At 34.1% G+C, this 26167-nt stretch overlaps 6 protein-coding genes and 1 long non-coding RNA gene across 10 annotated transcripts; 1 reads left to right on the top strand and 6 right to left on the bottom strand.

Moving 5' to 3' along the window:
- Window positions 1-69: 69 nt before the first annotated feature.
- On the bottom strand, window positions 70-698 carry LOC148167057 (uncharacterized). Its single transcript, XR_015770891.1, has 2 exons — window positions 245-698; window positions 70-197 (listed from the first exon to the last, which is right to left on the bottom strand). It is a non-coding gene; the product is annotated as an uncharacterized LOC148167057 (long non-coding RNA).
- Window positions 699-2229: 1531 nt separating this feature from the next.
- Ldsdh1 (Lipid droplet subset dehydrogenase 1) lies at window positions 2230-5450 on the bottom strand. The gene is made up of 6 exons (XM_088048027.1): window positions 5282-5450; window positions 3402-3567; window positions 3200-3354; window positions 2973-3150; window positions 2441-2808; window positions 2230-2393 (listed from the first exon to the last, which is right to left on the bottom strand). The coding sequence occupies exons 1-6, from the start codon at window positions 5329-5331 to the stop codon at window positions 2324-2326; spliced, it is 987 nt and encodes a 328-aa protein (XP_087904153.1). The 5' UTR covers window positions 5332-5450; the 3' UTR covers window positions 2230-2323.
- Window positions 5451-5990: 540 nt separating this feature from the next.
- LOC148167059 (calaxin) lies at window positions 5991-8141 on the bottom strand. Its single transcript, XM_088047752.1, has 5 exons — window positions 8064-8141; window positions 6964-7212; window positions 6781-6913; window positions 6480-6733; window positions 5991-6224 (listed from the first exon to the last, which is right to left on the bottom strand). The coding sequence occupies exons 2-5, from the start codon at window positions 7182-7184 to the stop codon at window positions 6002-6004; spliced, it is 831 nt and encodes a 276-aa protein (XP_087903878.1). The 5' UTR covers window positions 7185-7212; window positions 8064-8141; the 3' UTR covers window positions 5991-6001.
- A 1227-nt stretch (window positions 8142-9368) lies between these two features.
- Window positions 9369-14604, bottom strand: CkIIalpha (casein kinase II subunit alpha). Of its 4 annotated transcripts, XM_088047330.1 has the most exons (9): window positions 14261-14604; window positions 13933-14206; window positions 13754-13875; window positions 13389-13660; window positions 11645-11895; window positions 11229-11588; window positions 11032-11180; window positions 10388-10492; window positions 9369-9487 (listed from the first exon to the last, which is right to left on the bottom strand). In XM_088047330.1, exons 3-8 carry the CDS (start codon window positions 13797-13799, stop codon window positions 10395-10397), a joined length of 1176 nt encoding a protein of 391 aa, XP_087903456.1. In that variant the 5' UTR covers window positions 13800-13875; window positions 13933-14206; window positions 14261-14604; the 3' UTR covers window positions 9369-9487; window positions 10388-10394. The 4 variants fall into 4 exon arrangements, with proteins under 4 accessions (XP_087903456.1, XP_087903455.1, XP_087903457.1 ...); XM_088047329.1 differs by lacking the exon at window positions 9369-9487 and having other exon boundaries at window positions 9601-10492; window positions 14261-14603; XM_088047331.1 differs by lacking the exons at window positions 9369-9487; window positions 13754-13875 and having other exon boundaries at window positions 9601-10492; window positions 14261-14594.
- A 3386-nt stretch (window positions 14605-17990) lies between these two features.
- On the bottom strand, window positions 17991-22837 carry l(3)76BDm (trafficking protein particle complex subunit 8 homolog l(3)76BDm). The gene is made up of 10 exons (XM_088047781.1): window positions 22488-22837; window positions 21990-22440; window positions 21666-21942; window positions 21257-21531; window positions 20968-21216; window positions 20463-20919; window positions 19712-20416; window positions 19304-19665; window positions 18464-19255; window positions 17991-18417 (listed from the first exon to the last, which is right to left on the bottom strand). The coding sequence occupies exons 1-10, from the start codon at window positions 22642-22644 to the stop codon at window positions 18156-18158; spliced, it is 3987 nt and encodes a 1328-aa protein (XP_087903907.1). The 5' UTR covers window positions 22645-22837; the 3' UTR covers window positions 17991-18155.
- Window positions 22838-23051: 214 nt separating this feature from the next.
- LOC148167062 (deoxynucleoside kinase-like) lies at window positions 23052-24106 on the top strand. Its single transcript, XM_088047695.1, has 4 exons — window positions 23052-23323; window positions 23370-23503; window positions 23552-23670; window positions 23717-24106. Exons 1-4 carry the CDS (start codon window positions 23132-23134, stop codon window positions 23968-23970), a joined length of 699 nt encoding a protein of 232 aa, XP_087903821.1. The 5' UTR covers window positions 23052-23131; the 3' UTR covers window positions 23971-24106.
- Window positions 24107-24287: 181 nt separating this feature from the next.
- imd (death domain-containing immune deficiency protein) lies at window positions 24288-25534 on the bottom strand. The gene is made up of 3 exons (XM_088047842.1): window positions 25121-25534; window positions 24792-25075; window positions 24288-24742 (listed from the first exon to the last, which is right to left on the bottom strand). The coding sequence occupies exons 1-3, from the start codon at window positions 25272-25274 to the stop codon at window positions 24611-24613; spliced, it is 570 nt and encodes a 189-aa protein (XP_087903968.1). The 5' UTR covers window positions 25275-25534; the 3' UTR covers window positions 24288-24610.
- Between the last annotated feature and the right edge of the window lie 633 nt (window positions 25535-26167).

Genomic DNA, 26167 nt, shown 5'->3' on the forward strand with positions numbered 1-26167 from the left:
ACCGGTCGCTGCAACCGGCGTTCGAGTTGTTTGTAAGTCTTCCATATATATAAAAAAAATAAACAAAAGTTAAGAAACATACATTTATCTACATACAATTGATTGAATATAAATTTGTAATTTTATGAACAATACATAAAAGATAAATACTTAATTACACTTCCATCACAGTTTTCGTTGCCCATTTATATTCCTCCCTGGAACAGAACCATGAGAACTTAACAAAACACATGAAACTACATACTTTACACTTTGTAATTCACTAAAATAATTTGCACTAATTTTCCGTAAATGGTCATTTTAACTTTGTAACTCCCTAAATACTTGTGGCAAGGTTGGTCTCTAAAACGTTCATGACAATGTACCATAGCACGAGGTTAGAAGAACCCATTTCCAGTTTTATGCCCCTCCATTTGTCAGTTTGCCGTACGAGTAAACATTTACACATTTATACAATGTGATTTCTTATTACTTGAAATTGATTAAATTGCCATTTATGACAGTGGTTACTTTCTTTTCTGCTAGTTAAAAACTATTGCCACATAATTTAATAACGTTTAGTCTATATATTAGAAACCGGTCAGTTTTGATTGTAAAGAAATTAACTTGACCAACGTGTTGCTAAATCTTCTAACTGCTTTAAAGTTTAATGCAGTATTCAAATTCTAAACTTGAATGATGTTACAACGTACCTAATAATTTACTGACCGGTACCTTGGTAAGTTTGCCTTGAATTTTATTCCGAAAAACGCGTTTTGTAACATCTTGCAGGTGCATCTGATTTATTCCCAAATAATTACAATCATTAAACCAATGCTTGCGTTATTTTTACTCTCACTCTCACGTAAAAGGAGACTTGAACTAGAACATCCTTTTAAAGCAGTTTTTACTCAAGAAATCCTTTTAATTAATACTTTTCTATAAAGGCGTTGAGATAATTTAACGATTTCGTGTCCATTGTCATTTTCGAAGTATTACAACAAAAATAGATCACGCGAGTGTAATCTTTTATTTGTGGGTAAACCTCAAGGTTTACGTAGAAACGTGCTTAATTCTTATTCAGTTTCAACGGAAACACCGACCCCCATGTTGGTTTGCTCTTTAAAAATAATGCAATCACATCGTTAACCGGATTTATCGCCGGTCGACTTAAAAATACATAAATTAATTAATTTGTCGACACCATTTACATAATCGTCTCAAACAATGATAGAATAAAATAATTTAATTATTTATAATTAGTAGACATTCTAAAAATAAAAACTTAGAATTGAAAATTCACTTTTAAGATGTTATTTAGATCTTTCAAGTTTCTGAACCTTGAAAGTGAAAATATCATTAATTTCAGACAAGCCATGGATATTACATAAAATACAAGGTAAAACTGTTAGCATTTAACAAAAAATAATGAGATTTTTTGAGTGAATAATGAAATTTGCGATTTTGTCTGCGGTTTTGTCTTAAATCTTCTCATTTACTCGAGCAACATTTATATACCCCACTTATACATTCAAATAGAAAATATGTTATAGCAGTTCAATGTTCCTAATGTATACATGCAGATGCATTTTGCATCATACTATCATAGTTCAACAGGTCTGTCGTCATAAATATTTTAGCCACATTTAGAAAGGATTTATTAAAGTAAAGATACCGGATAATAGATGCGAGTTGATAATTAATGGCGCCAATATTGGATATTAGGTACACACTGCGCATAAACAACTTTTGTAAAGAAAGAATAATATTGACAAAAATCCCTCCATTAGCAACGCACATTCGGAATTTTACTACTTATTGATTGATAGGTTTTAAACTATTATGATTTCATACTTATTTTCATTTTATTTTACAGTCGACTCTCGATAATTCGAATTTCAAAGATCCGACAGCGAGTACTATTTTGATTTAGCACAAATTCTTTTGTTATTTTTTTACTAAATTCAAATATAAACATAGTACAATCATTTAAACAATTCGCTGAGTAGTTATAGCAAAATACAAGAATTTTTTACTACTTGTTAGAATACTTAGAATTTTAGATTCTTGAAAAAAAGTCTGTTTTAACGAGCAGCAAGTTAAGTTCACAGGTTTTGTTTGAATTATGCAATATAATCAGAAAATTATTATACGCCACTCCTGAAACATAGGCAACCCACAATTTGGCTGTTGGTTCCACAACTCAGAAGTTTTGTGGTTCTGTTTGCAATTACCAAAAAGCAGTTTTGCTAGAAACGTTTATTATCCTACTACTAACAATAAAAAAATACAAACTTTTCATTTGCAACAAATAACAGTTAAAAACAACTTGAATTGTCAACATTTAAAGATCTGAGTATACGCCTGTATTAAGAAAGTCCTTGACGAAGAACCCAGCTCTTAAAGGTAACAACCTGCAAAAATATTTTATTTTCGTCGTAACAAACCCTTAGACACTTACCTAACATAATTATTTAAAGGAATTAAATAACTAGGAATAGAAGCCAATTTCTGATTGGTTTGTTGTGCTCTCATGATGGCTTTCGCGGCAACTCTTGGTTGTAACAAAGGCATAAGTTCCTGGAATCTGATTTTAGGACGTTTACATAAACCGGTGTCAACCATGTAAGGACAAATCGTTGTTAATTCAACTTTTGAATTTTCTAATCTTAGTTCTTCGTTTAAAGCTTCCATGAGGCCTCGTACAGCGAATTTGCTACCACAGTAAGGTACTAAATTTTCAAGTCCGAAAAGTCCTGCACACGATGATAGAGCGACGATGTGACCATTGTTGTGTTTTTTCATTGTAGGAAGAAAAGCTTGGATCGTCTAAAAACGCGATGATTAGCAAGTTATGACGCGAAATTTCATCTCAAGGTAATGAACAATACACAATAAGTTGTTCTTTCCAGAATGGTGTAATTAAGGTGACTGGTATAATTTATTTAATATGTTTGTTTTTACGCGATCAACCTTGATGAGTTAGACATTACCCAAAAATGCGCCAAAACGTTGATTGAGAAAATCCTCTCAATTTCTTCCTTTGTGTGGTCTAAAACTGGATGTGTCGGCATAATTCCGGCATTATTGATCAAAATAGTCACATCTCCAACCTCTTGTTGGACTTTTTTTGCAACTTCGAAAACATTTTCTCTGTTAGAAACATCGCAACTAAAAATTGAAGTTTTTCTAACGTTCCTTGGAAAACTCAAATTCTTACTAGTAAGCATAAGCTTTGGGGTAACCACGCTGATTTATCTCAGAAATCGTTTCTTCGTTATTTTGTTTATTTACATCCCACCCTACCACAGTTGCACCCTTTGAAGCATATAAAAATGCAAGCTCTTTGCCCATACCATGGCCCGTACCGGTGATCTGAAAAATTAAAGTTTTCGGCTAGTTTTGCACAGAGAAAAACTTACCAAGACAATTTCTCCCTTCACTGGTTTCGGTGGGGGAGGTGCTATGTAACGATATATTGTTTCTCCAAAACTATACGTAATTTTAATCAATAGTAATAAAACATCCCCTATTATTTGTGCTATTTCTAATATTTGGCGGCCTATTGTTTTGTTCCTGCTGTCACAACTAAAAATAAATTTTTAAATCAAGCTGAAAATCAAGTTTTTGTGTGAGCGACTCGACTATTATATTTCGTGATTAACAAAAATTCAGTGGTTTCAATGTGATCAATTCTTTCTCAAAAATATCTCCTGAAATGAATATAAATCAACTTTCATGCATTTCTTTAATTGCCGGCTTTAAAATTTATGTGATTCTTGACAAATAATAGCTAATTACAGTATAACTCTTCCATTTATACAGTTTGTATCCTATAAACTTTATTACGACGTCAATGAAATAGCCACTAAATTATTACCAATTTTAAATGTCCTTACAAGGTAATTGTGATAATACATAGGATCGTTCACGACATGAGCTATTTTAAGTGATTACAAACTATTTACACAAAAACACAATTATGTGGTACATTTCTGGTTCTCGCAGCGTGACGATGATTTATAAAATAAATAAAGGAAAATGATTTTAATAATCAGTTAATATATTCAATACCCAACGCTCAATATTCGATTTAAATTTACTGCCGACACCGTTTAAACGTAGATAATTAAAACTACAATGCAACTGGAAAAATATTAATGTTCAGAAGCTAGACTTTGATGTGTTTAAGCATGTGGAATCTAATGGGTTTACACATTGTATTAAATATAAACACATTAATAATATAATTATCAAATACCGCTTCAGTAAGTGCAGAGTCGGATTCAAACATTAATGACGGCAATTATAATAACGATTTTAAATAATCCGTTTGTATAATGACTGAATGGATAAAAATATAATGCAAATAACAGACATAAAAATGATGGATGCATGAGATTTATAGATAAAACAAACTGCGATCGCTTGTTCGATTTAAGTCAGAATAAATACTTTCAGTTTTTTGATAAAAAATTCAAAATTACTTTAATAAAAGCATAATAGATGCTTTGCTGACGTACAATAAATAGTTTCCATAATTAAGTCCAGAGTAACACTGAAAAACCTTGTTGACCACTAACTCCTTAATTACGTCGTGCCTTACCCAATTAATTAATAATAAATGTGTTTAACAGAAATTGGGAGATACGGTTCGTCGTTCTAAGTGAATAAACTTTGTATGTAGCTTTTAATTATCTCATGTTAAACTCCGCAAACAAAATGTGTTTAAGAATTTGTAAATAGTGGCCCAGATTTAATTTTTACACGCTTGTCATCAAGATTTGTCCGATAAGGTTGTTCTCAGGAGGATTTGCTCTTCCGAAACAAGCGTCTAAACTTGTCCGGATCACGGAATTCCAGATTTAAATGTAGATTCATGTCTCGATAACTTCAAGGATTCCATCAATCACATAAATATTAAGTGGAACATTCTGAGGCAAAACCGGACCGGGTTCAAGTTTACTTAATTAAAAATACCTTTCATTTTTACAAATATTAATGAATTAAATTGCACAGATTCTATCACAGTTACGTAATATCTAAGATTCTTTATGTCAAGGTTTGGAAAGTAGTACCCGAAGTTTTCATCTTAAGCTAAAAATATGTAGCACCCGAAATGAAACTAACGACAATTTAATTATAGCACTGACGATATTTTAATTGTAAATCTCAATTTCACAAACAGGCTCGTTAAACAATAACCGTTTTGATTAAATAAGTATTGTGGCAGCGAGTAAACAACGTGAAAACAATATGAAAATTTGTAATGCAAAGTTGAAAAAGTCTCCTTAAAACTCACTTTTGTTGTACTCCATTGAGTGCTGTTTTTGTTCTATGAGCTTCTACCATGTTTCTGGTGGCCACGCCGGACACGATTTAACTCAGTTGAGTCGTTGGGTATCTGAGTATAACCGCTAAAACTGACTGTAAAGTGGTACCTACTACAGCCGGCATGTTAGTTGCGTATTTCGTAAATCCGAAGGCTGGTTTAATCTATAATTAATTCATACATTGTACTATAAAACTGCCAGTTTTAACGATGGATAATGTGCGGAATATAATTTTTTCCCAACAGTTCTCTACAAAAATTTCCTACCATGAGAAATTAAATTTTTTCCAAGGCATGTATGTGATTTTAGTTTTCCGTCATAAATATTCGAAATAAATTTATTTGCATTCTTTTATACATATTTCGTTGGTGCAAACATTGCTGTGAATTAATATTATGCTCACTATATTATAAAATATTTCACTTGATTTTCGAAAAACCTAAAAATGTGCCCTCATAAAATTTTACGACTAATTAAGAATAATTTAGCATGCAGTAATGTAGCTTTTACGTGCAAAATTTTATTGTCATTTCCACAGACAAAAACTACGACCATCAATCAACATTTGTTTATTCCGGTAACCTAGCAACACAAATTAGAAAGTGTAGCATCTCTTTTCAAGGTTAATTGGATTTGTTGTTCCCGAATTGAATTTCGATAGAAAAAATCGTGTCAGAATAAAATCTTTATTAAGCTTTTAGGGTCGACAAGAAAGTGTTTTTCGATCTTTCCGAAGGGAGGCATTTTCCGAACGCTTCCAAGAGTAAAGGTTCCTCAATTACGGTTGCTTGAAAATCTTCCAAGGATACTTTCCCGTCTTTATCTTTGTCCATTTTCCGCATTATTATGTCGACTAGATCCTTCACGCTTTCATCGGGGTCTTCTTCTTGGGGTTGCTTTATAAGGCAATTCCTGGGAAAAAAAGTTGAGATAAAAAACTTTCGATGGTGCTGAAATTTACGCAGATGATAACACCTTTTTTTGCAACAAACACAGTTTACACTAAGGTCACAAAACAGGTTCAACAACAAAAAATCGGCGCAAGGTTTAGGAATATACCGCGCCGAATGTATCTATCAAAAATTAATAAACAACATGAATACTGCAAATAGAAAGTCAGTGAGTGCATTTTTCATTTTTGGGTCTAAATATTTCAATGACGCTCACTTGAGAAGTTGAAACATTTCGTCCTTCGTCAAAACTCCATCAGCGTTCAGGTCATAAACTGAAAAACAAAATTCAATGTGTTTCATTGTGGAGCCTCGAAGAAACAAAGAGAGTCCATGTAGCCAAGCTTCTAGAGTTATTAATCCACAATTAGTTTTATCCCAAACACAAAAAATCCGATCCATTAACATATTTTCGGCGACAATGTCAAAAGTATTGTGTAATATTTCTCTAAATACAATCCTATCGATTCCCTGAAAAATATCATATAATAAAACTTCATCACGATAACATATCATACTTCTTGAACGTTTGTCGGTTTTCCAATAATAGAAGAAGCATTAGTGTTCGTCTTTATCTTTCCCTGACTAGACTTGGTTTTATTCATCGTGACTAATTTCCTAAAGATTTTATACAACGCGTCGATTTCACTCCTGAAAAGTTTGATTACAGTTGCGTGAACGTTACTATTCCAATTAAGTACCTTGTGAAGAGAGTGTCACGTTTTGCGGCTTCTAAAATTTTCATGGAACATCGATACGCTATATCTTGTTCGGACATTTTTTTTCGACGGGGTTTCACAGGTTTTCCCTGTTGTTGAGCGCTGCTTCTTTTACTGTTTCTAGTACCCGCCAGAAAAAGGGAAACGCTTTTCATCACCATCACACCGCCGCGCATGCTTAGGCCTGATAATTCTGCATCCATTGCTAGAATTTTCACGGGGCGAACAGTTCTAAAAGAAATTTATATGCAAGTTTATTACATGCACTTTAACTGGAAAATCTTTAGACTCAAATTAATATCATTTATTAGTTTTATGCATTCTGGATTTGACACCACAATAAAACTAATAATACGTAGGTATGCATAAATTGTCTTGTATTTATAGGAAAACAATTAAATGCATAATTGAATCTTACAAACGCGTAGTGCGACATTGCAATGTCATCTGCAAGAAATGCAATTAAAAAAGTGCGCTTTAAACACATTAAACTGAGCGATAGTCAAAAAGTTTCTTTTGTTTGACCGGTGCGATTTTAATAAGATTAAAAAACGTGTTCTCCTTGATGATTCATGACTACACAAAATACCTAATTTGGCGTAAAAGTTTATAAACTTTTGTTTTCGGTGACTGGCAGCCCTTCGTTTTTCCAAACCCGGAAACATCAATAAAATCCCCTAATCTACGCTTGCACGAATGCAATTATAACTCAAGTGCAAGAATTACCATCAGCGTGCAATGTGTCTATTATTTTCCTGTGCATTCCGGCCACAGTTGGATCGATTGATTTTCCAGCGTTTCTTTTGATTACGAGAAATCGCGGCTCGCATTGATTACTTAAGTTTATCGATTTGTCGTGTTACGCTATTTTACAATGACAAGGAATTCTTTTGTGACATCTCTTTATTCTTTTCTTTACCTCTGCCACTTTTGAGTTTGAGTAAAAAATCAATCGGAAAGATGATTGATTGAGTTTTTTTTCAATCCTAAATGTCGACGTCACAGCACGCAAGGTTCACACGCAACATATGTTTGGTAACTAGGCAAATTTTCATATCAAATGGAATCTACTAACACATTACCTGTTCCAATCAGTGGTCTGCCAATATAGCACTATTGTGAAAAAGAGAATTAAGGGTTATTTGGGCGTTCCTTAGCAACGAAGGGTCTTCGATATAATTAACTTCAGCGAAAATTATGCAACCAACTATTTAACGGACGGAACTTGAATTCGCCAGAGAAAAAAACTTGTATACAATTAAATAATAGTAATGAGTGTTAAAACAATTTGGGAAAAGTTTGTATCCACTATTCATGCATTTAGTGCGGTTATAGTTTTGACTCTTCAAAATTGTTTACCGCACAACCGTTTGAGGGTTTGATGTTAAGTCAGAACCATAACTACACTAAAGCGTTTTGGCGATTATTACTGATGAGCGCGAAGTAATTTCCAAAATAAAATTTATGCGTTATTCTGGATGTTTTGATGAATTTTAATGCTTCGTAAAAAATAAAAGCTGTGACGATATTATCAATACAATTTTATTCATAGGTCTCCAAATAATACATTGTTTAATATACACAGATTTAATCCACTAGTATATTACATTACAAAATATTTACAAACAGAAATATCCAATTAATTAAATGAAACAATGTGATAAAAAGACCTAATGTATAGCATAACCGTGCCTCAAAATTTTGGAATGATATTCGCGTCTGATCTCATGCTATACAGTAGGAAATCGGAAATCAAAGATTGCTACCGATAGTAGTAAATAAAATTCACAATAAGTGTAAAAAAAAGTATAAATAATTTAAATTGCTACTATAATCACAGATTAATCAGTAACATATGTTATAAAACTTTACAATATACACATTTGTAAGTGGTATTCCAATTTTGATATTTCTATTCAACTGCGATTAGCGATATAAAAGTTTTTAAGTTGACGTACAACAAAATGTAATGCGGCAACATTTTAATTGTAGTCACTCCTGTTACAAAATTCTTATCAAACTAGTTGAGTAACTCTTATACTTAGATAAGCGCTCTATTAACAGATACATTTAGAATTTTTTCTTAAATTAAAAGGAAACTCTTGTTCAGTTGTGCAAATTGTAAAATAATAATTTCCCCAAAAACCTAACAAGTACTACCTAATGATTAACGATTTTAAAGTCGAACACTGCAATAGTTAACGCGAAGCCAAATAAAACGTGAAATTATCCTAAAAAAAATGAAATAAATTACATAATCACAGATTACTTATAAGATAATTTACAATATGCACACTTCGAGTACGTGAGATTTAACTAAAAGCATCTCATCACACTGTTCAATAAAGAAACTAAATTGAATTCTATAAAATAACTAAATTAGTTTTTCAAGTTGTTGTAGAAGTAGTTGTATCAAGATTCATAAAGAAAGCAGATGAACGCATTGCAATGAGCTTAGGAGAACCAGGAATTTCCGATGGTGATCCAATTGGAGAAGTCGGCTCATCTGGAATAACAACGTGCGTAACAATCGTAAAAACTATATTATGATCTAATGACTAGTTTTTGCCTCACTCAACAGCTCAAAAGGTAAAGGAATTTGAAATTAATTTAAGTCGATATTATTTATACAGTTTATTGCAAAACAATTACAATGAAAAAAAAATCAAAATCGACAATAAAATTTCAGATAAATAAATCAGCGTATAAGAAACTATGTCATTACAGTGTGACATTCGTTTTAAACATCTCCAAGAGGACTCAAAACAGTTCTAGAGACCTTTTTTGAAATTGATTATACATTCTATAGAACGTAACATTATAAAAATAAGTTGAACACTTCTTTTACTAGTTCTATGTAAAAAAACGTTACATACACACATTTCACCCACAAAGACTTGAATGATATACGTGATGCAGTTATCAGGGTATGTCTTAATAGTATCTAGCCTCAGAGAGAGCTTAAAACAGTCTCATATAATAAGCTGTTGACTGGTCAAGTTCCAAAACAATATACAACAGCGACTTTTAAATCGGTAATAGTCAATTATTTTGTACAATAACAGGTAGTTATCATTCCAAATTATACACTTAATGAAACAATTTAATTAACTAAAGGAGTAATCCATATGTACTTTATAACAACAGAGAATTAGTAGTATGATTTAAAAATATATATATAATTTTCGGCTACTAATTCTATGTGAACAAATTGAATAACTTACACGGAATACAGCGACTTTTTTAACAATATGGTACAAAAGGGTTAAATACATAAAAAGAGAACTTAATAAGAAAATTGTAGATATACATAATAGCTTTCAAATATGAATTAAAATGTATAAAGTGACTAATTACAATAGGGTATGGCAATTGTGACATGTGGTGAAATGACAAAGTGCTTTACCTGGTAGCTACTCACCTACCCCTACGACAGACAGATTGCCTGCGAGCGGAGTAGGGGATGATGATACTGTAGACATCATGCGGCACTGCTCCTTAACAACAGGATCTGGAAAAATGTGACGTAAGAACCATAAAAACAAAAATATTTTCTTCGCCAGTGACCCAATTCAAAATACGTAACAAAACAAGTATTTTGGAAAATAGTATGATTACAAACAGACTATTTTGAGCTGCTCAATATGTTTAATAGTAGCGTTGGATCCTTTCCAATATGATTATTTTAATAAACTAGCGGTATCATGTTATATACTAACACAGTTCAGAACTTCAACATCTGCCGGATAATAGAATGTGAACGTATAAATTCCTACAGGTGTGTAAGGAATCGCACCATAAACCACAGACTGTGAGATTTTTATTTTAAACTCGATTAATTTTTCCACGTTTGCCGCAACCAATTTCCAAATTTTCGACGATTTGTATAATGTGGGCAGTTTCAATTCAACAAAACTTGAACTTAGAACTTGCTTGGTTTATTATTTACATATTGGCACAAAGCTACGAGCCAAAGGAATTCTTTAATATTGTACCACTAGTATTGATTTCTTTGTTAACTCAATCCATGAATCTCGAAAGAATACTTACAGAAATAGGAGTGATCCATGGCATCCCGTGCAGTGAGACGCTCTAGATGATCGTAACGCAACAGTTTGTCCAAAAAATCTAACGCTTCGGCGGAGACTAAATGTTGATTTTCGTTATGCACAAACCGCTCCCACCTCTTCCGGGAATGTCTAAATAAAAAAAGATCAAGAAAAAGAAACAATTGTTTGGATACAAACCTTCCTAAAATGTCGTTAAACCGTGGATCTAATTCTATATGGTATTTATCAAGGTATTCGAAAAGCTCTTCAGTTCCTAAGACTTTGGCAATACGGACTAATTGGTCGTAATTATCATGGCCATGAAAGAAAGGCTCTTTTCTAAATATCATTGAAGCTAACATACATCCCAATGACCACATATCTAATGAATAATCATACATCTGATAGTCTACAAGCAGTTCAGGTCCTTTAAAGTACCTAGAAGCGACTCTTACATTATATTCTTGTCCTGGATGATAAAATTCTGCTAAACCCCAATCAATTAGCCTTAACTTTCTATTTTCATGATCAATCATAACATTATGTGGTTTAACATCCCTGCACAAACAATCAGTTAGAAAAAACAAACTTTATACAAGTCATCAAGTAATTACCTATGCATAATACCCATGCTGTGACAATAATCCAAAGCTTTGAGCAACTCATATAAATAATAGCGAATATCGAAGTCTGTAAGCGTTTGGTAAAGCTGCTTGAAATCTGTATTATTGACGTGTTCAAAAATAAGTGCTGGTGTTCTCGATACCGGATCTTTCACAACAGCTTCAAGAGTTATTATATTTGTACCTCCGCGTAAATTTTCTAATATCTTTATTTCCCGTTTTATTTTCTTCTTTTTCACTGGCTGAAAAGGAAACAAAAGTAAGCAATGTTGAACTCGTTGAACTTGAATCCAAATCCCATCATTACATCTAGACGTAATTTTAGAAATAGAAATTAAGTTAGTGTACAAGGTCTAATTTACAGCACCATAAACCGCACTTAATAAATAAAAATAAAACAAAGCATTCTTTGACGACAAGGTTAAACACCTTGAGCGCGACGAAACAATTATTTTACTTATTTAGCACTCCACGGCCGCATGCAAGATCGAACACAAAACGATACAACTGTATCAATAAAACAATATCCACAAAAATTAGCTTCCCAATTGCCTCTAAAAACGTAAAAACGGCAAAATTATGGATATCCCGACCGGAATTTCGATCAATATATTGATGACTAACCCTGTCACGTGGACAGATTCCGATCAATATTTTGAAAATCACACTTTTAATAAAAAAATGTTAATCATTTCATCTCATGTTGATAGGAATCGGTTTTATCTCTACTTCTAAACACAATATATTGCTGTTATGACGGTTTGTCAATAGTGTGACGTGAATTTCGATTATAAATTGATGACCGTGTAGGCACGTGCTGTCGGGCAGAAATATTTTACATATCTCATCTAAAAACTTCATTTTGTTAATACCCGAAATAACAATGGTCATTAAAAAAATAAGCAGGCTCCCACTGATATATCTGATTTCCAAGCCCGAAGTGTCGTTTTTCCTTTGATTTTTTAGTGTCTGTCCAATTTTTTAATGATCGCCCTGAATGCTCCCAAGATTGCTTGTACTTGGATACGTGGAATATTAAAAAGAACAGTCAGAATTTCAGAAATAGAACATAATTTCCGTTCACATTCCGCATTTATCGGCACATTTTTACAATAACCGAACGATTTTATGACATTCAAATATGACGCACGTGATGAATAATTTTGACTACAAGATTTTACTGCAATTTAGAGCGAACTAAAACTCCACAACCTTGAGAATTTTAATGTTTGTTTTTGAAAAACTAATAAATAGAAAATTTGATTACGTAAAGTAATTGGAATTCTAACTGAATCAAGTTTTTACAGGTTTCCATTAATTGGAGGTGATTAAATGGGATGTTTAGGAACTGTGGTTTAAAGGGGGGTTGTCTTGACGTTGAGGGTTTCGCCTCCCGTCTTGGGTAAAATGAAATGAACATACATGAATTAAACGGAAAGTTAATTGCGTACAAAATGGCGCCGTCTTAGGTTCAAATACAGATAACATTAAACTTGAGTGTCATCTTTCTTGTAAATTCCTTGAGAGTGAGACTAATCAAAAGTGATGACGTTATGTGACGTCACATATTGCATCAGACTTGTCTTTTGGAGTATTTTTCATGGGAAATCCTGCAAGAAATGCAATATAGTGCATGGTCTGTAAAAGTTAGCTTGCACAGAAACTGTCTAGATTTAAATGACGGTATTGGAGATTAATAAAACGTATGCAGATGATATAAAAATTGAGTACTCACCTTTAATATTTTGACTACACATTTTTCATTGTTTGTTACATTGACGGCTTCAAAGACTTCACTATATTTTCCTCTTCCTAGCTTCCTGACCAACTGGTAGTCATCTTGTTGACCCCAGTCAACAACGTAGCTTTCATAATCCCAATATTCACGTGGTTTGTGCGAATTAACTTCAGCATAAACTCGGGCACGACTAGCTACTGCCATTATTTTATTATGCACAAGGCTGCTCACGAAATAACGAACATAAGCTCGAGTTCCTTGAACGGTTACTGAAAATGTAAAAAAAAATATTAGGATGGCATGCAATGAGGGGTTGTGGTTAGAGACTATTGAGTGCTAACATGAATACTGGCTCAAGTTACCTTGTTTAAAGCACAGTTTTGCTAATCTAGAACATTTAATCAGCATAACTACATATCAGAATCTCCGAATTTTGTAAGTCAAGTAGTCAATAGCCTTGTATAGGTAGGCACACGCCATTCCCCTGTACATACTAGACTTTAGAAAGACTGAATAAAGGCTACACTTAAATACTCCATACCTAGTTCATCCCGCGGATAACTTATATACAGAAATCCCCGATAAAGTAGCACATAGTAACTCCAATAACCCTTTACAATTATCAAAAATCCTCGCTATATTTTTCCCCAACACAACCCGGCTTCTTAGCAAGGAGTCAGAACCAAGATGGAAGGAACTTCCATCCCGCCACGGTAGACTAGATTGGTAGCTAGCAGAGAGCCACTTATTTCAGTATATTGGATACCCCTCTAAAACGACATTGCCGGAACCAGTGGCGTACGCCTCCCAAACAACTACAAATCCAACAGTCTAAACCCACTCAAACCACCCAAAAACCCAACAAATACCTAAATCTATCACTTTAGAATCAACGGAAAAACAACCTGAGCAGTTATTCAGCCTTTTTCGCCGGAAAATCCCACAAACAAATGCCGGAAAAAAACACCTTCAGACGTCACTGAACTATCACAACAAATTCCCACTTTACCCCCAGAGCAACTGCTTTAATACTGCAAACCGACACGAGAGAGCGGCACTGAAGCGGATTGACGTCGTTTTATGGTTGAAAATTTAAATTTTACGCGCCATCTTCAAATTCTATTTTTAACTTTCATATCATCAAACGAAATAGATTTATGATAAACAAAGACAATTCCGACATACAATAATTACACGATTAATACACTATTTCCGATTCATTTTAGACTACTTGGCCACCAAATTCAAACATTCGTACAGATTCCACGATTTTTAACACTGCGACACACTCAAATTCTTTATGAAAGTGAAGGAAGTTCGGAAGCTATCGATTTATTATTAACGTTCAAGCAGTGGAATTACACAACAGATGGCAGCAAGGTTTCTGAAATAGATCTAAAGAAACTGCGAACTTGAGGAAGATTGCGCCACGGACAAGACTCAAACTTGATGGTCATGGTCAAGACTCTTGTATAAACAATATTAATGACTTTAGCAAGCAGAAGAACGTGGAAAAATTCAGAATTTCTGAAACGGTATTGACCTGGAAAGTGCAATTGCGTTTTATTGGTTGCATGGTTTTGCGAAAAAAACTGATGAACACAAAAAAAATACATTCTATTTCAAATAATTCAAAACCACCCTTACGATGAGAACCCTTATAGGAATTTTTTTCTGCATCAACTATGCATCATAATTACACTAAAGTTTTCATTTCGTAAGCCTGTCATTAGCCCCCATAAATTTTAATACCCTGGTATACAAAACATTTTGAAATACCAGCCATACATAATTAATTTATTTAAACAAATTATCTGGCTAGATTTTTTACGGCTTGGAAAAGTGACAACCTTGGACTTCTTATTTTGAAGACGTCGCGACAAAAGAATTTGATATTGCATTGTATACAAGTGACAGCTATCACTCATTACTGTAACTGTGAGGCAATCGTAATTGAATACGTGTTCATGTTCATTCTTTACCCATGACTATTATATAGGGTGTTAGAAAATGCTCCAGACAAAATTTACATGCAGATTCTGGACGAAAAAATTTTAATAAAATTTTCAGGAACTTTTAAGAACCGCTGCTCCTCGCAACAATAACAAATAAAAACTTTTTTAAGCACAACTTTTGCATGAATTTTATGCAAATTTTATAAGGTTTTGAGAATTTAAAATTTTAATTAAAGTTATTATTGTCGTAGTATTGTAAAGTGTATTATTATTACTTTAATAAAAATGTATATTCCAATTATATTTGATTGATTCCGCCTCCGAGTCAATTAATTTCATGCCAGTGCAGATACTAGATCAAAGAAAATTTAAATCATAAACAAATTATTGTTATTATTTTAAGAACCCAATAGCAGTAATTCCAATTACAAGTACTAAAAAGGTATATATTTATATACAGGTGTCCCAGAACTCGCGAAGGATCCGTTAACCACATATTAATTAATCCCGTCTTGCACTCTGCGAGTGAATTTGAGAAAAGAAAGTTTCGGAACTCATAAGATTTTAAATTAGCAGAGTAATTTAAAACTCGCCAACCACAAAAAATTATTTAATTAATTTTTAATTTTGCTTTTATCAATATAGTTAAATATCCGACATATTTTTAGAATAGGAGAACGCAGCAAAACTGAATCTCGGATTCAAAAAAAATAGCAAAAATTACTTGCGGAAAATTCAAGAAATACACAAGCTCAGATGGCTTGACCTTATAACTGATAGTATTCAATACGAATGTCAGAAAAAAATGTGACGATCGTACATTGGTTGCATCATAAATCTAGCACACAGAATGTCACTCAAGATACCCCGAGGAGAATCCTATGTTCCTTAAACCAATGAAATAAAACTCCAATTTAAAAAATGCTCCAAACTAAGAAAATTTTTGCGGAATAACTTTTGCTGTCTGACAAAATCTCATCAAAAAACAAAAAAACTTTGACACGGAAGACTCACGAAACTAGTAAAAAAAATTACTGATAAATCAATTCAATAAGAAACGGAAAAAATAAATTCGAAAATTTATCTTGAGCATAATCCAATAAATCTTGCCGATATCGATAATAATCAATCTCAACAATCAGCGAAAGAAATAAGAGCGCCTCAAAACACAATTCGTCACTCCACTGAAGGTTCGATTGATTTTAAACAGGCCGTAATGCCTTTAAACACAGCTTTATGAACGTTTTTTTTAAATTTTATCATAAAACGGCATTTTTTTTGTAGTATTTGATGCTAAAATACCTACCTTAACAAAAGTGATCATAAAAAAAAAATCGCGAATGAATCTATTATTATTAAACAAGCTAACCTAAATACAAAAATTAAAACAATGCAATCTAACATCTCATTAAATTAACCTTGCCACCGTTGCAATAATTACCAAAATCTTATTCATCCCACGTACTAATTAAAAAAATTCAATTAACATAAACTTGACTAAAAAACTCAAAAACTGCCCTTCGTCAGTTGATCAATCGTTTTTTTGCAAATTACAGAAACAAATATTGCGACTAATTTAAGAAGGCAATTATCGATACATAACATCTCAGGCTTTCACATTATGCAATTTTCATTCAAGGGCAAAATATATTGTTTTGTGACGAAATTTTTATGTGATAAAAACGATCAATATCTTCCGAATTTTTTAAACAATAAACTCATTAAAATTACGTAGCCATTTAATGATTTAATATTTAGGAGACCAAAGTGGAACATGACATAATGAAAATTGCACTTGAACTTTATTAGCATTTTATGAGTTGAGTAATGCCAACTTGAATTCTCCTGAAAATTAATATTTTACACACCCTGGGCTAAAAACAAATGGGGATAAAGGGAAGTTTTCGTTTGATGATGACTCGTTATTTTTAAATAACCTTGATTTGGTTATGTTGGGCAATTTTTAAATTGCCCAATATTTATGCATGGTGTACTTGACTTTTGGGACCATTATGCAACAAGAAACTGGGCTGTAAAGGATGCTCCAGTTCCCCGCCCGGTTAGAGACAGCACCAAGTAAAAAAACGATAGAAACAATTAAAAATAATAAAACGAACAAAATGACAAAAAAGTGAACGAATTTTGAAACAAATTAATTGCGGGCATTTTTTGTAGTTAATAGTAGCTAATCTCAACGCCATCGACAATTAAACTTCTTACGCAACCCCTGAAAATAATTTTCAATGGCAATTTTCCTAACTGAATTGATAAACAGATTTTTGATTTGGCAATCGGTGATTCCCACCGCGCGGCTGGTGGGGTAATTTAAAAAAACTATAAAACACCAAGTGAGTTATCCAAGTCTTTAATTTCTTTAACTAGTGTATTAAGTTTAACAGTGACCATGCGGCTCTCTCTAGTATGTAAATGTGTTTGTTTATATTTTTTTAATTCGTGTTTGTAGGTTTTCCTGCTTGTTGTTTTGGTGGCGGTGTGTTGGTGTAGACCCTTCGATGATTCAGATCCAACAGTGAATGGTTATGGTGACGACGATTTCCATCCCGCTCAAGATCAACAGTTTTTCATCCTTAAAAAACTGAAGTTGTTGAAGTTGAAGAAAAAACTCTTCTTCGGTTAACTGTGATATTATTTTGTAAAGTCGTAATAAATTTTTATTTAATTTTAATACATGATAGGATAAATATAAATAAAAACAATATACAATTACTTACACCCAAAAGGGCTCTGATACAATAACAAAAGTGGCTTGAAAAATATACAATAGTTTAAATAAAACAAAAATAAAATTTTAACTATTTCCGTCGATAACAATTAACGCTGATCGAATTTGACAAGATTGGAGTACCGGAGCCTCTTCATCTGTGGTACAGTAAATCTCAATCCGGGCACCTAAATCGAAAGTTCCAGGTTTTGAAACAACTGCTGAAAGATTAACTGATTGGGTTGATAGAGGTTTTAACGCTCGCACGGCACTGCCCGTACCAAGCCATGAAAAATTTTTGGAAGCGTATGGATAATATATACCAGAATGTGTAAGAGGAGGTGGACCACTAAAAAAAAACTTTTACAACCCCCCAATACATCACAATCTCTTACCATGACGCCCCTAAAGTGTTAATAATCACGTTTAAATCGATATCACTGATTATACTATGGAGAAGTAGAGTCACTGGTACTACGCAGAACTTCTCCTTTTGGAAATTATGCTCGACCATAGCCGGATATAGAAGAGTACACGTCACTTTCGTCTGCGAAGACTCATTTTCTTTGTTTTTGTTAAGACTAGCTTCTAGTAAAGTTGCGGGGTCACTCAAAGCAGCGAAATCGTCTAAATCTTGAACTTCGCTCGTTTTGTGGACTTTTATGCTAATTTGTGACTGGCCATCAACTGACCGTCTTCGTGGGTCATTCACCACAGCTTGCCACTGGAGGAAGACAATACCATCAGTACTATCCTCCAACTTTTGTTCAGAATCGTCGAAAAAGTTAATGTGACAATGTTCGCTCTTCTTGGCGAATGAAATGTAAGCTGAGTGAAGATGCTGGCGGGAGCTCCTCTCATAGTTGAGATAGATATTGGAGTACGTGCTGTCCTTTTCGTTAATTCTTTTGGCTTTTAGTAAAATATGAGCGGACTCTTGAGAATGTAAGTTAATGTATTTAGGAGTGACGATATTTTCGGTGAAACTCCAGTATTTACTGAGCATCCCCACATTTAACAAACTAATTTCAGTCAACGTAGAGTTGTACAGTTTGTTAAGATTTGAAGTCTTCAGTACTATCGCGATCTCTTCAACTTCTTTGCAGTTGTAGCTATCTTGCACCGAGGCTTCAACTTTGATAGACTCTTGAACCGATAGCGTCCATTTGTGCCTTACCAACCGATATCTTAAAGAACAAAATTGAGTACTTGAGACTATCAAATCGATACTCTACCTTGGTACGACCCCTGCATTGACATTTTCATAGTAAATTAACAAGTCAATAAGACACGGCCCAGGTGTGTTAGGCGCTTTGATATAAATCGAAAGAGTGGTACTTTGACCAGGATCGAGTCTATCGTTTGGAAGTGGCACCGACGTAATGTGGTTCTCTCTGATGATCTTTTCTTTTGCAGCGAGTGTGCAGTTGGAAAAGTCGACATTTTTTGTTTTTGATTCGCAATTGCTCAAGAACTGAGGAGCGGAAGTTGCCATCTGGACTTTGTGTAGAGGTAAAGTTCCGGTATTTTGAAAATCGATTACGACTTTTTGTACTTCGTCGCAAAGAAATTCGGAGTTGAGCTCCGAAAAAGTGACCTAAAAGTGGTGATAAAAACAATGTAACGTAATAAACGATCCAAACCTGCAAACACGGGGCTAATGGAACGACTTTAATCTCCACTTCTTTCTTCTCCACGTGATTGACACTCTTAGCTTGTTTCTCCGGTTTAGTTATGTCAAACAACTGTTTGCCTTTGATGGAAATATTGTCCGTGGGCGAGCTCGCCAAAGTATAGCAAATTCCTTTTAAAACAATAACTCCGGTCATCAACGGCGTTAATGACAAGATAATACTTTGATTACAATTACTTTGTAACAAGACTGACTTTGTCACATGTGTTTTCACGCAATTCTCGACACTACTTCCGGGATTCTCATTAGAAACTTCAACCCCATCGCTTTTGAACGTCCAAAGCAAATAAATATCTTTCAGTTGTAAAACAATTTGTAAAGAATTGTTTAAATGTATACAGACTTGAATTGGCTCGTTAACAATCGCCGTTAAGTTTGTTTTAGTCATGTTGTTAACAGTATACAGAGTGATCATTGGTTTGAAAGTTAGAGGAAGCGAACCGAGAGCCTCCTGCACCAAGATTTCTTCAAGTTTATTCCATCTGGCGACAGCTTCATCGTTATCTTTGTCAAGAAAATTGACACCAACTGCAGAGACTCTACCTGGAGTTGTTAAAGGAGGTGTTGGCTCCATTAACAACTTCAAGGAGTCGTTATCTAGCTCAGGCAACGCCAAAATTGGAATGTCTGTGTCGTTTTCCTTTAATAATTTGTTCTGAAAATTTAACAGTAGTCGTGTCTCTCACCGTTTTCTAACTCACCCCCAGAATTGTCAAGTATTCTTTCAAAAACACGCTTTGCTGTTGTCCAGACTGCTTGCTATCTCCATTAAGTAACTTCGCGAATGATTGCACCGCTTCATCAAAAGAATGAAGATTATGAGCTTGTCGTCCGATGGTATAATGAATATGGTCCTCCGCCAAGTCCCAACCACTATTTTCGTACACTTGGTGTGCTTGTTTGTAACTTCTTAAAGAGTGCTTTCTTTGGGCAGCTTTAGAAAACCTGTGTCCTGCCAGTACCATGTGAAAAGCGTACTTTCTCACCATTTTAGAATGTAAGAAGCAATAAGCAGCTTGTTCTAAGAAAAGCGCGGATCGTAAGTCGGACTCTTCACTGGTCATGCGGATTAGTTGATGAGCTGCTTCGCCATATAGTCCTTTACTTTTAAGACATTCGGAACTGAGTAGTGTGGCTCTGGTTGCAAATTGAGGCATCCTAAGAAAACAAACATATTTATGCAACCAAGCCTGAGGCAAAACTTACTTGCACGTATTCAAGTACGTTGTGATGCTCTCCTCCATGTAGTCGTAAGTCTTTCTGTTTGACTCGTTTGCCATAAATGCAGACAGAGCTGCCATTTCTAGAGCCCCCGCGTAATAGAGCCATGCTTGATCGGTATTATAGTCGCGTTTAGCCAAATGATATGCTTGAAATGCCAGAGAATAATGCCCAAACATGAAATAAAGATCTCCCAGTCTTCTCACTTGTAGTTCTGGCGAATCTGGAGCATAACTATACTCAAGTTGTAGAAACTGTCCTTTTGAGAACTTACATTAAATTATTTACAGCAACGGAACTCGCGCCGGGTTTATTGGGATTGAACCATCTTTTGGTGGCGCTGAACAGAGATCGACTGACACCTTTTTTGTTTGATATAACGTCACTTAATTGTTGGATTTGTTTTTCAATATAAGGCAATAGACATGTTTTACAAAATTCATGTAAAAATAGTTTGACTTGTTCTACGTCTTCTGTGGATAAACAAAGACCGTGAACTTTGAGTTTGACGTTGTTGGGTATGAATTTGTCCTTTTCACTTGAAGTATTCTAAAAATGCAATAGTTATATTGTTATATATTGAGGTATTGAAACCACGCCCTCACGCGCCATGTTCAAGGGCGTGGTCTGCAGAATGACCTTCTCTGATTGGTACGATGTTTTAAAATAAAAAAGGAAGTTACCATTATTAAGTCTTCAGTATCAGGACTCAGAGGGTGATAATTTAAGTTTGTTTTCATATCATTGTCGTGGGTGCTGTCAAAACTGGCCCTTGAAGTGTAAGGTGAGCTTTCCGGCGTTGGTTTATAATCCGTAGAATCTATGTTATTATTAATAAACTGACTCCAAGGATCTGGTAGATGTTCAGTGGACGCCCCTGGTGGCCTTGAGTTCATTCTTAAAAGGAAACAGTTTGCTTCTCCATAGGAACTTTTTATTGACTCATATGCTTCATTCGCGCTGAAATCTAATCTTACAAAAAACACCAACAAAAAATCTCTACTTACTTATCCATATTTCCTTCAACATTGTCATGGAGAATGACGTAATATTTTAGAACATTAGAACTAAACCACTTGGGGAGTTTTCCAGGAGCGTTGTTCTGCATAAGATTTAGACTCTGTGCTAACTGTAGCAAACTCTCCACGACATTAATTTCAGATGATGAGACCACCAAAACACATGAGAGAAAATGTTTTGTGTACTCATGATCAGAAGGATATTGCACTCTCAAAAATGTGTCCCTCCAAGCTTCAAACCACGGCGTTGTTGACGTAATATTTAAAGCGTGATCACTGGTATCAAAATTCTCAGTCCTGAAGTCTGATAACTCACTGACTGAAGAATTAAGAAACTTCCTAGCCAATGTAGTTTGTGGAGGTCTTGAATTCACGTCCAAAAACGTGAGCTTTAAATTTCTTATCATAATAACTGCCCCAGTTGAATCTTTATAGTGCACTACAACAAAACATTGAGATTTGGCTTTTATAAGAACTGTCATTTACCATCACTGCTCAATTTTGAAAAAGGTTGTAGCAACTCAATAAAGCTGAGATTGTTCTTTTCGCAACACTTCTCAGCGAGGGGAGAATACAAAACCGCAATTTGAGGGGTAAAAGCGTTTTTAATAAATTCCTGTGGAGTTTGTTTGCACTGGGCCATTTTAAGGTTATGTAGTCTGTCAAGTCATCGATGCGATTCAAAATAAACTATGAAGTAAGGTTTTTGAAAAAAGGGAGTAAATAATTACTACTCATTGGTGCCGATTTTCTGTCTTCTGATTATTAACACAAAAAATCAGCTGCACATCAGCTGTTTACGCACGTCAAACAGTGACACGGTCAAGACGACAGCTGACAGCGGGTAAAACAGATAACTGTAAAGAAAAAAATTATGATGAATATTATTAAATTAATCTTCACAGTTGATTCACTCCAAACTCAGTGTTAAAATTCAGCTCTTAAATTCTGTCGACTTGCTTAATTTCATAGATTTTGTGTAGTTTTAAATTTAAATTTTTACGACGCGCATGTCACAGATTTAGTAACAAAATGAAAATCCCTATAAAGAAAAACGCGGGAACCGACACAAACATTGCCGGAACGTTATCTTCGTTTGCTTGTCCGCATTTTCCGTTAAATCCGCAAAGATGAGTCTCGAATCTTTACCAGGTTCTCCAATAAAACATTTCATGAAATCACGCCCTTATACTGTCATCGTTGAAGGAAACATAGGAAGCGGTAAAACCACGTTTCTTAACTATTTCCAACAATTCGAAGATGTCAATGTCCTCGCAGAGCCGGTTAAGAAGTGGAGGGATTGCAATGGATATAACTTATTGGTTCGTACAGTCTTTTATATTGTCCCTTTTTAAGTTTTATTGTTAGGAAAAAATGTATTCTGACCCCAAAAAGTGGAGCTTTACTTTTCAATCATACGTCCAACTGACAATTCTTCAGCACCACACGTTAAAAACTAGACACCCCATTAAGTTAATGGAAAGATCTATCTACAGCGCCAGGTAAAATTTTAGTTGTACCTAAGAAAAACTTCCAGACATTTTTTCTAGGAATTGTTTTGTTGAGCAAATGGCGAGAACTGGTTGTATTGAAAGCTGCTCAGTGTCAGTAATGGATCAGTGGTTTTCTTGGGCCAAAGAAAACTGCGAAATTGGAGTCGATTTGATCGGTATGATAATAAAAAATTTAGTTCAGATTTTGAAACTTTTTTACAGTATACCTACAAACTGATCCAAAAGTTGCTTATGATCGCACAATCAAACGCAATCGTCCAGAAGAACAATCTGTGCCTTTCCAATATTTTCAAGATATTCATAATTTACATGAGGACTGGTTGATTCATAAAAAATTTAACTGTCCAGCACCAGTTCTGGTGATTGATGCAGATTTGGACCAGTCTGTTATTCAAGAAGAGTATTTAAAGTGCAAGGCCCAAATCTTGACAGGAAAACCCACAAAGGTAGTTTAAGGTTTTTATATCAAAGTCATTTATTTATGTAGTTTGGTTGCATCACCAATGGTATGAGGTTTTAATTGTGTAGAAAAAGTCACGTTTCATAAGTTGTATGTATTTTTAAATTTTGTAAATAAACCTTTTAAGAATATGTATTCTTTAAAATTTTCAAAAGTACCTGATTCCTAAGTAATTATTAATCATATTACTGAATAAAAATGTTTCTATTATGAAACAGTTTAACTGCAAAAAATATCACGTTTTCAGAACTATAGGAACTATTTTGCTCAGTTTTTTTACTAGGGATTTCGAGGAATTACATAAATAATACGTTTCAAGTTCATCAGTCATTATATTTAAAAAATTGGAATGTATAACAATAATTTCGAGATCAAAGCATCGGACTAAATATTTCTTATCCAGTTTTAACGCTTCGATATTCTTATATACACAAGACTAATAAATTTTCAAAGTGAATACCAAAGTTATCACAAATTGCACCTCAGGATTTATTACAAAGTACAAATATCTCCATAAAAATAATTATTTAATGATCACAGCAAATAGCACCTGATTTCAATGACAATTGTCGATTTGAACTACTGGAACAAAAACTAAAGTTTCTCAAATTTAATACGTAGATTTTTGTTTAAAACTATTTACTATTTTTGGACCATCTTGTGACTGCATCTTCTTGCTTTGTATCCCATAAAGTCTTGGAAAGTTTACCGACGGTAGCTGCATCGGCTTCAGCTTGAATCCAGTCAAGAAGTAACTGGTAGATGACCTAAAAACAAACGATGTAACTCTTTGAAAGATTTTTTTACAGCTTCTACCTCTTTTATTCCAGCTTTGAAGTGGTTTTCATAAAACTGACTAATTTGTCCATCTGAAAACCCCAAAGCCCTTGCTGAATTTTTCCACTCTTCATTGATATGTGGTGCTAAAAATATCAAATCTTTTTTTTCAACAGGCAGGCCACTATCAAATAGGAGTTGGATATCTTCAGTAACCATGTAACTTTTCTGGTTGTTGGGCCCCGTTTTATTCATGTAAACATTGTAATTTGAGCCAATATGTATGTTATTGGCGTTGCTTATATTAATGACACTCGCATAAGCTGAAAAAAATTGTTATAAGCGTTTCGATAAACATTTATGTTTACCTGTAGCCGCGGGTTTTTTGGGTTTCCGAAAAACTTTTTTTGTTTTTGTTTTAGGCTGTGTGTTGATCTCCGGTTCCTCGAAATTTTCGTCTTTTTTAACTTCGTCCCTTGGTGGACTCGGTACCGCATCAGTTGTGAGATCATCATCAGACATTTTTGAAAATTAAACCACGTAAAAACAGTGACGTTAACAGCTTATCACCTTGTGATAATGATAAACTTTACTCTTCCATTTTTCAATCAGTTTGTGTCTTACCAACACTCATTTTATCACTACACTACAAGTTGATTAACTCTTTGTTGTACTAAAAGTCACAATATTGAAACTACTTAAACAGCTTGTACTGAGACAACCATCTTGTCACTTTCAGTGTGGGAAGTACATGGGCGGAGTCAAATTTTACAGACGAATGGAGGCACTGTAAGCAGCCATGTGTGTACTTTTCATGTGTAGCAAAACTTTATCAGGAGGGTAGTGATGTCATTACTTAAATTAAGACAAAGCCCGGGGAAATACATAAGGGAAACAAACGAATGATAAAGATCAGGGTAATGGGGAAGTACGAAAAGTACGAAAGCGAGGGGATCACGTGGGATTTTAGTAAGGTAAGGACAAGGTCGTGATTTGATTGGAAAGTAAGATACTTAAATAAAAAATATCGTTTATTCAGGGAAGTGTACACCGATAGAAAATTTTACAGACACTTTATTTGGATGTCTAATATAAAAGTTGGCTAAATGCGTGTTTAATGAGGAGTAAAGAAACATTTCACACTATTTCCCCGATTTATTTAATGTGGAAACTAAAAATTGACAATCAGGGGCGTTTGTACAAAAATGGTCCACAGGGTATATCGCGTTTTTTAAATCCACTCGGTTGTGAATTAAGCAATGGGAAGGGTTTCACAACTAAAAAGAAAAAAAAAATCTATTGTGCCAAAAATGTGGATTAGCAAAAAATGTTATGAAATCGGAGGGTTTATTTTACGCGTGATTTTGATCTGATTTGTGTTTTGCCTATAAAATTCTAATAAAAAGTGTAGTAAG

The sequence above is a fragment of the Gnatocerus cornutus genome, chromosome 10 (genome assembly GCF_029298725.1).
Source record: "Gnatocerus cornutus isolate USDA-ARS CGAHR chromosome 10, icGnaCorn1.1, whole genome shotgun sequence".
In the NCBI taxonomy this organism is placed as follows: Eukaryota; Metazoa; Arthropoda; class Insecta; order Coleoptera; family Tenebrionidae; genus Gnatocerus; species Gnatocerus cornutus.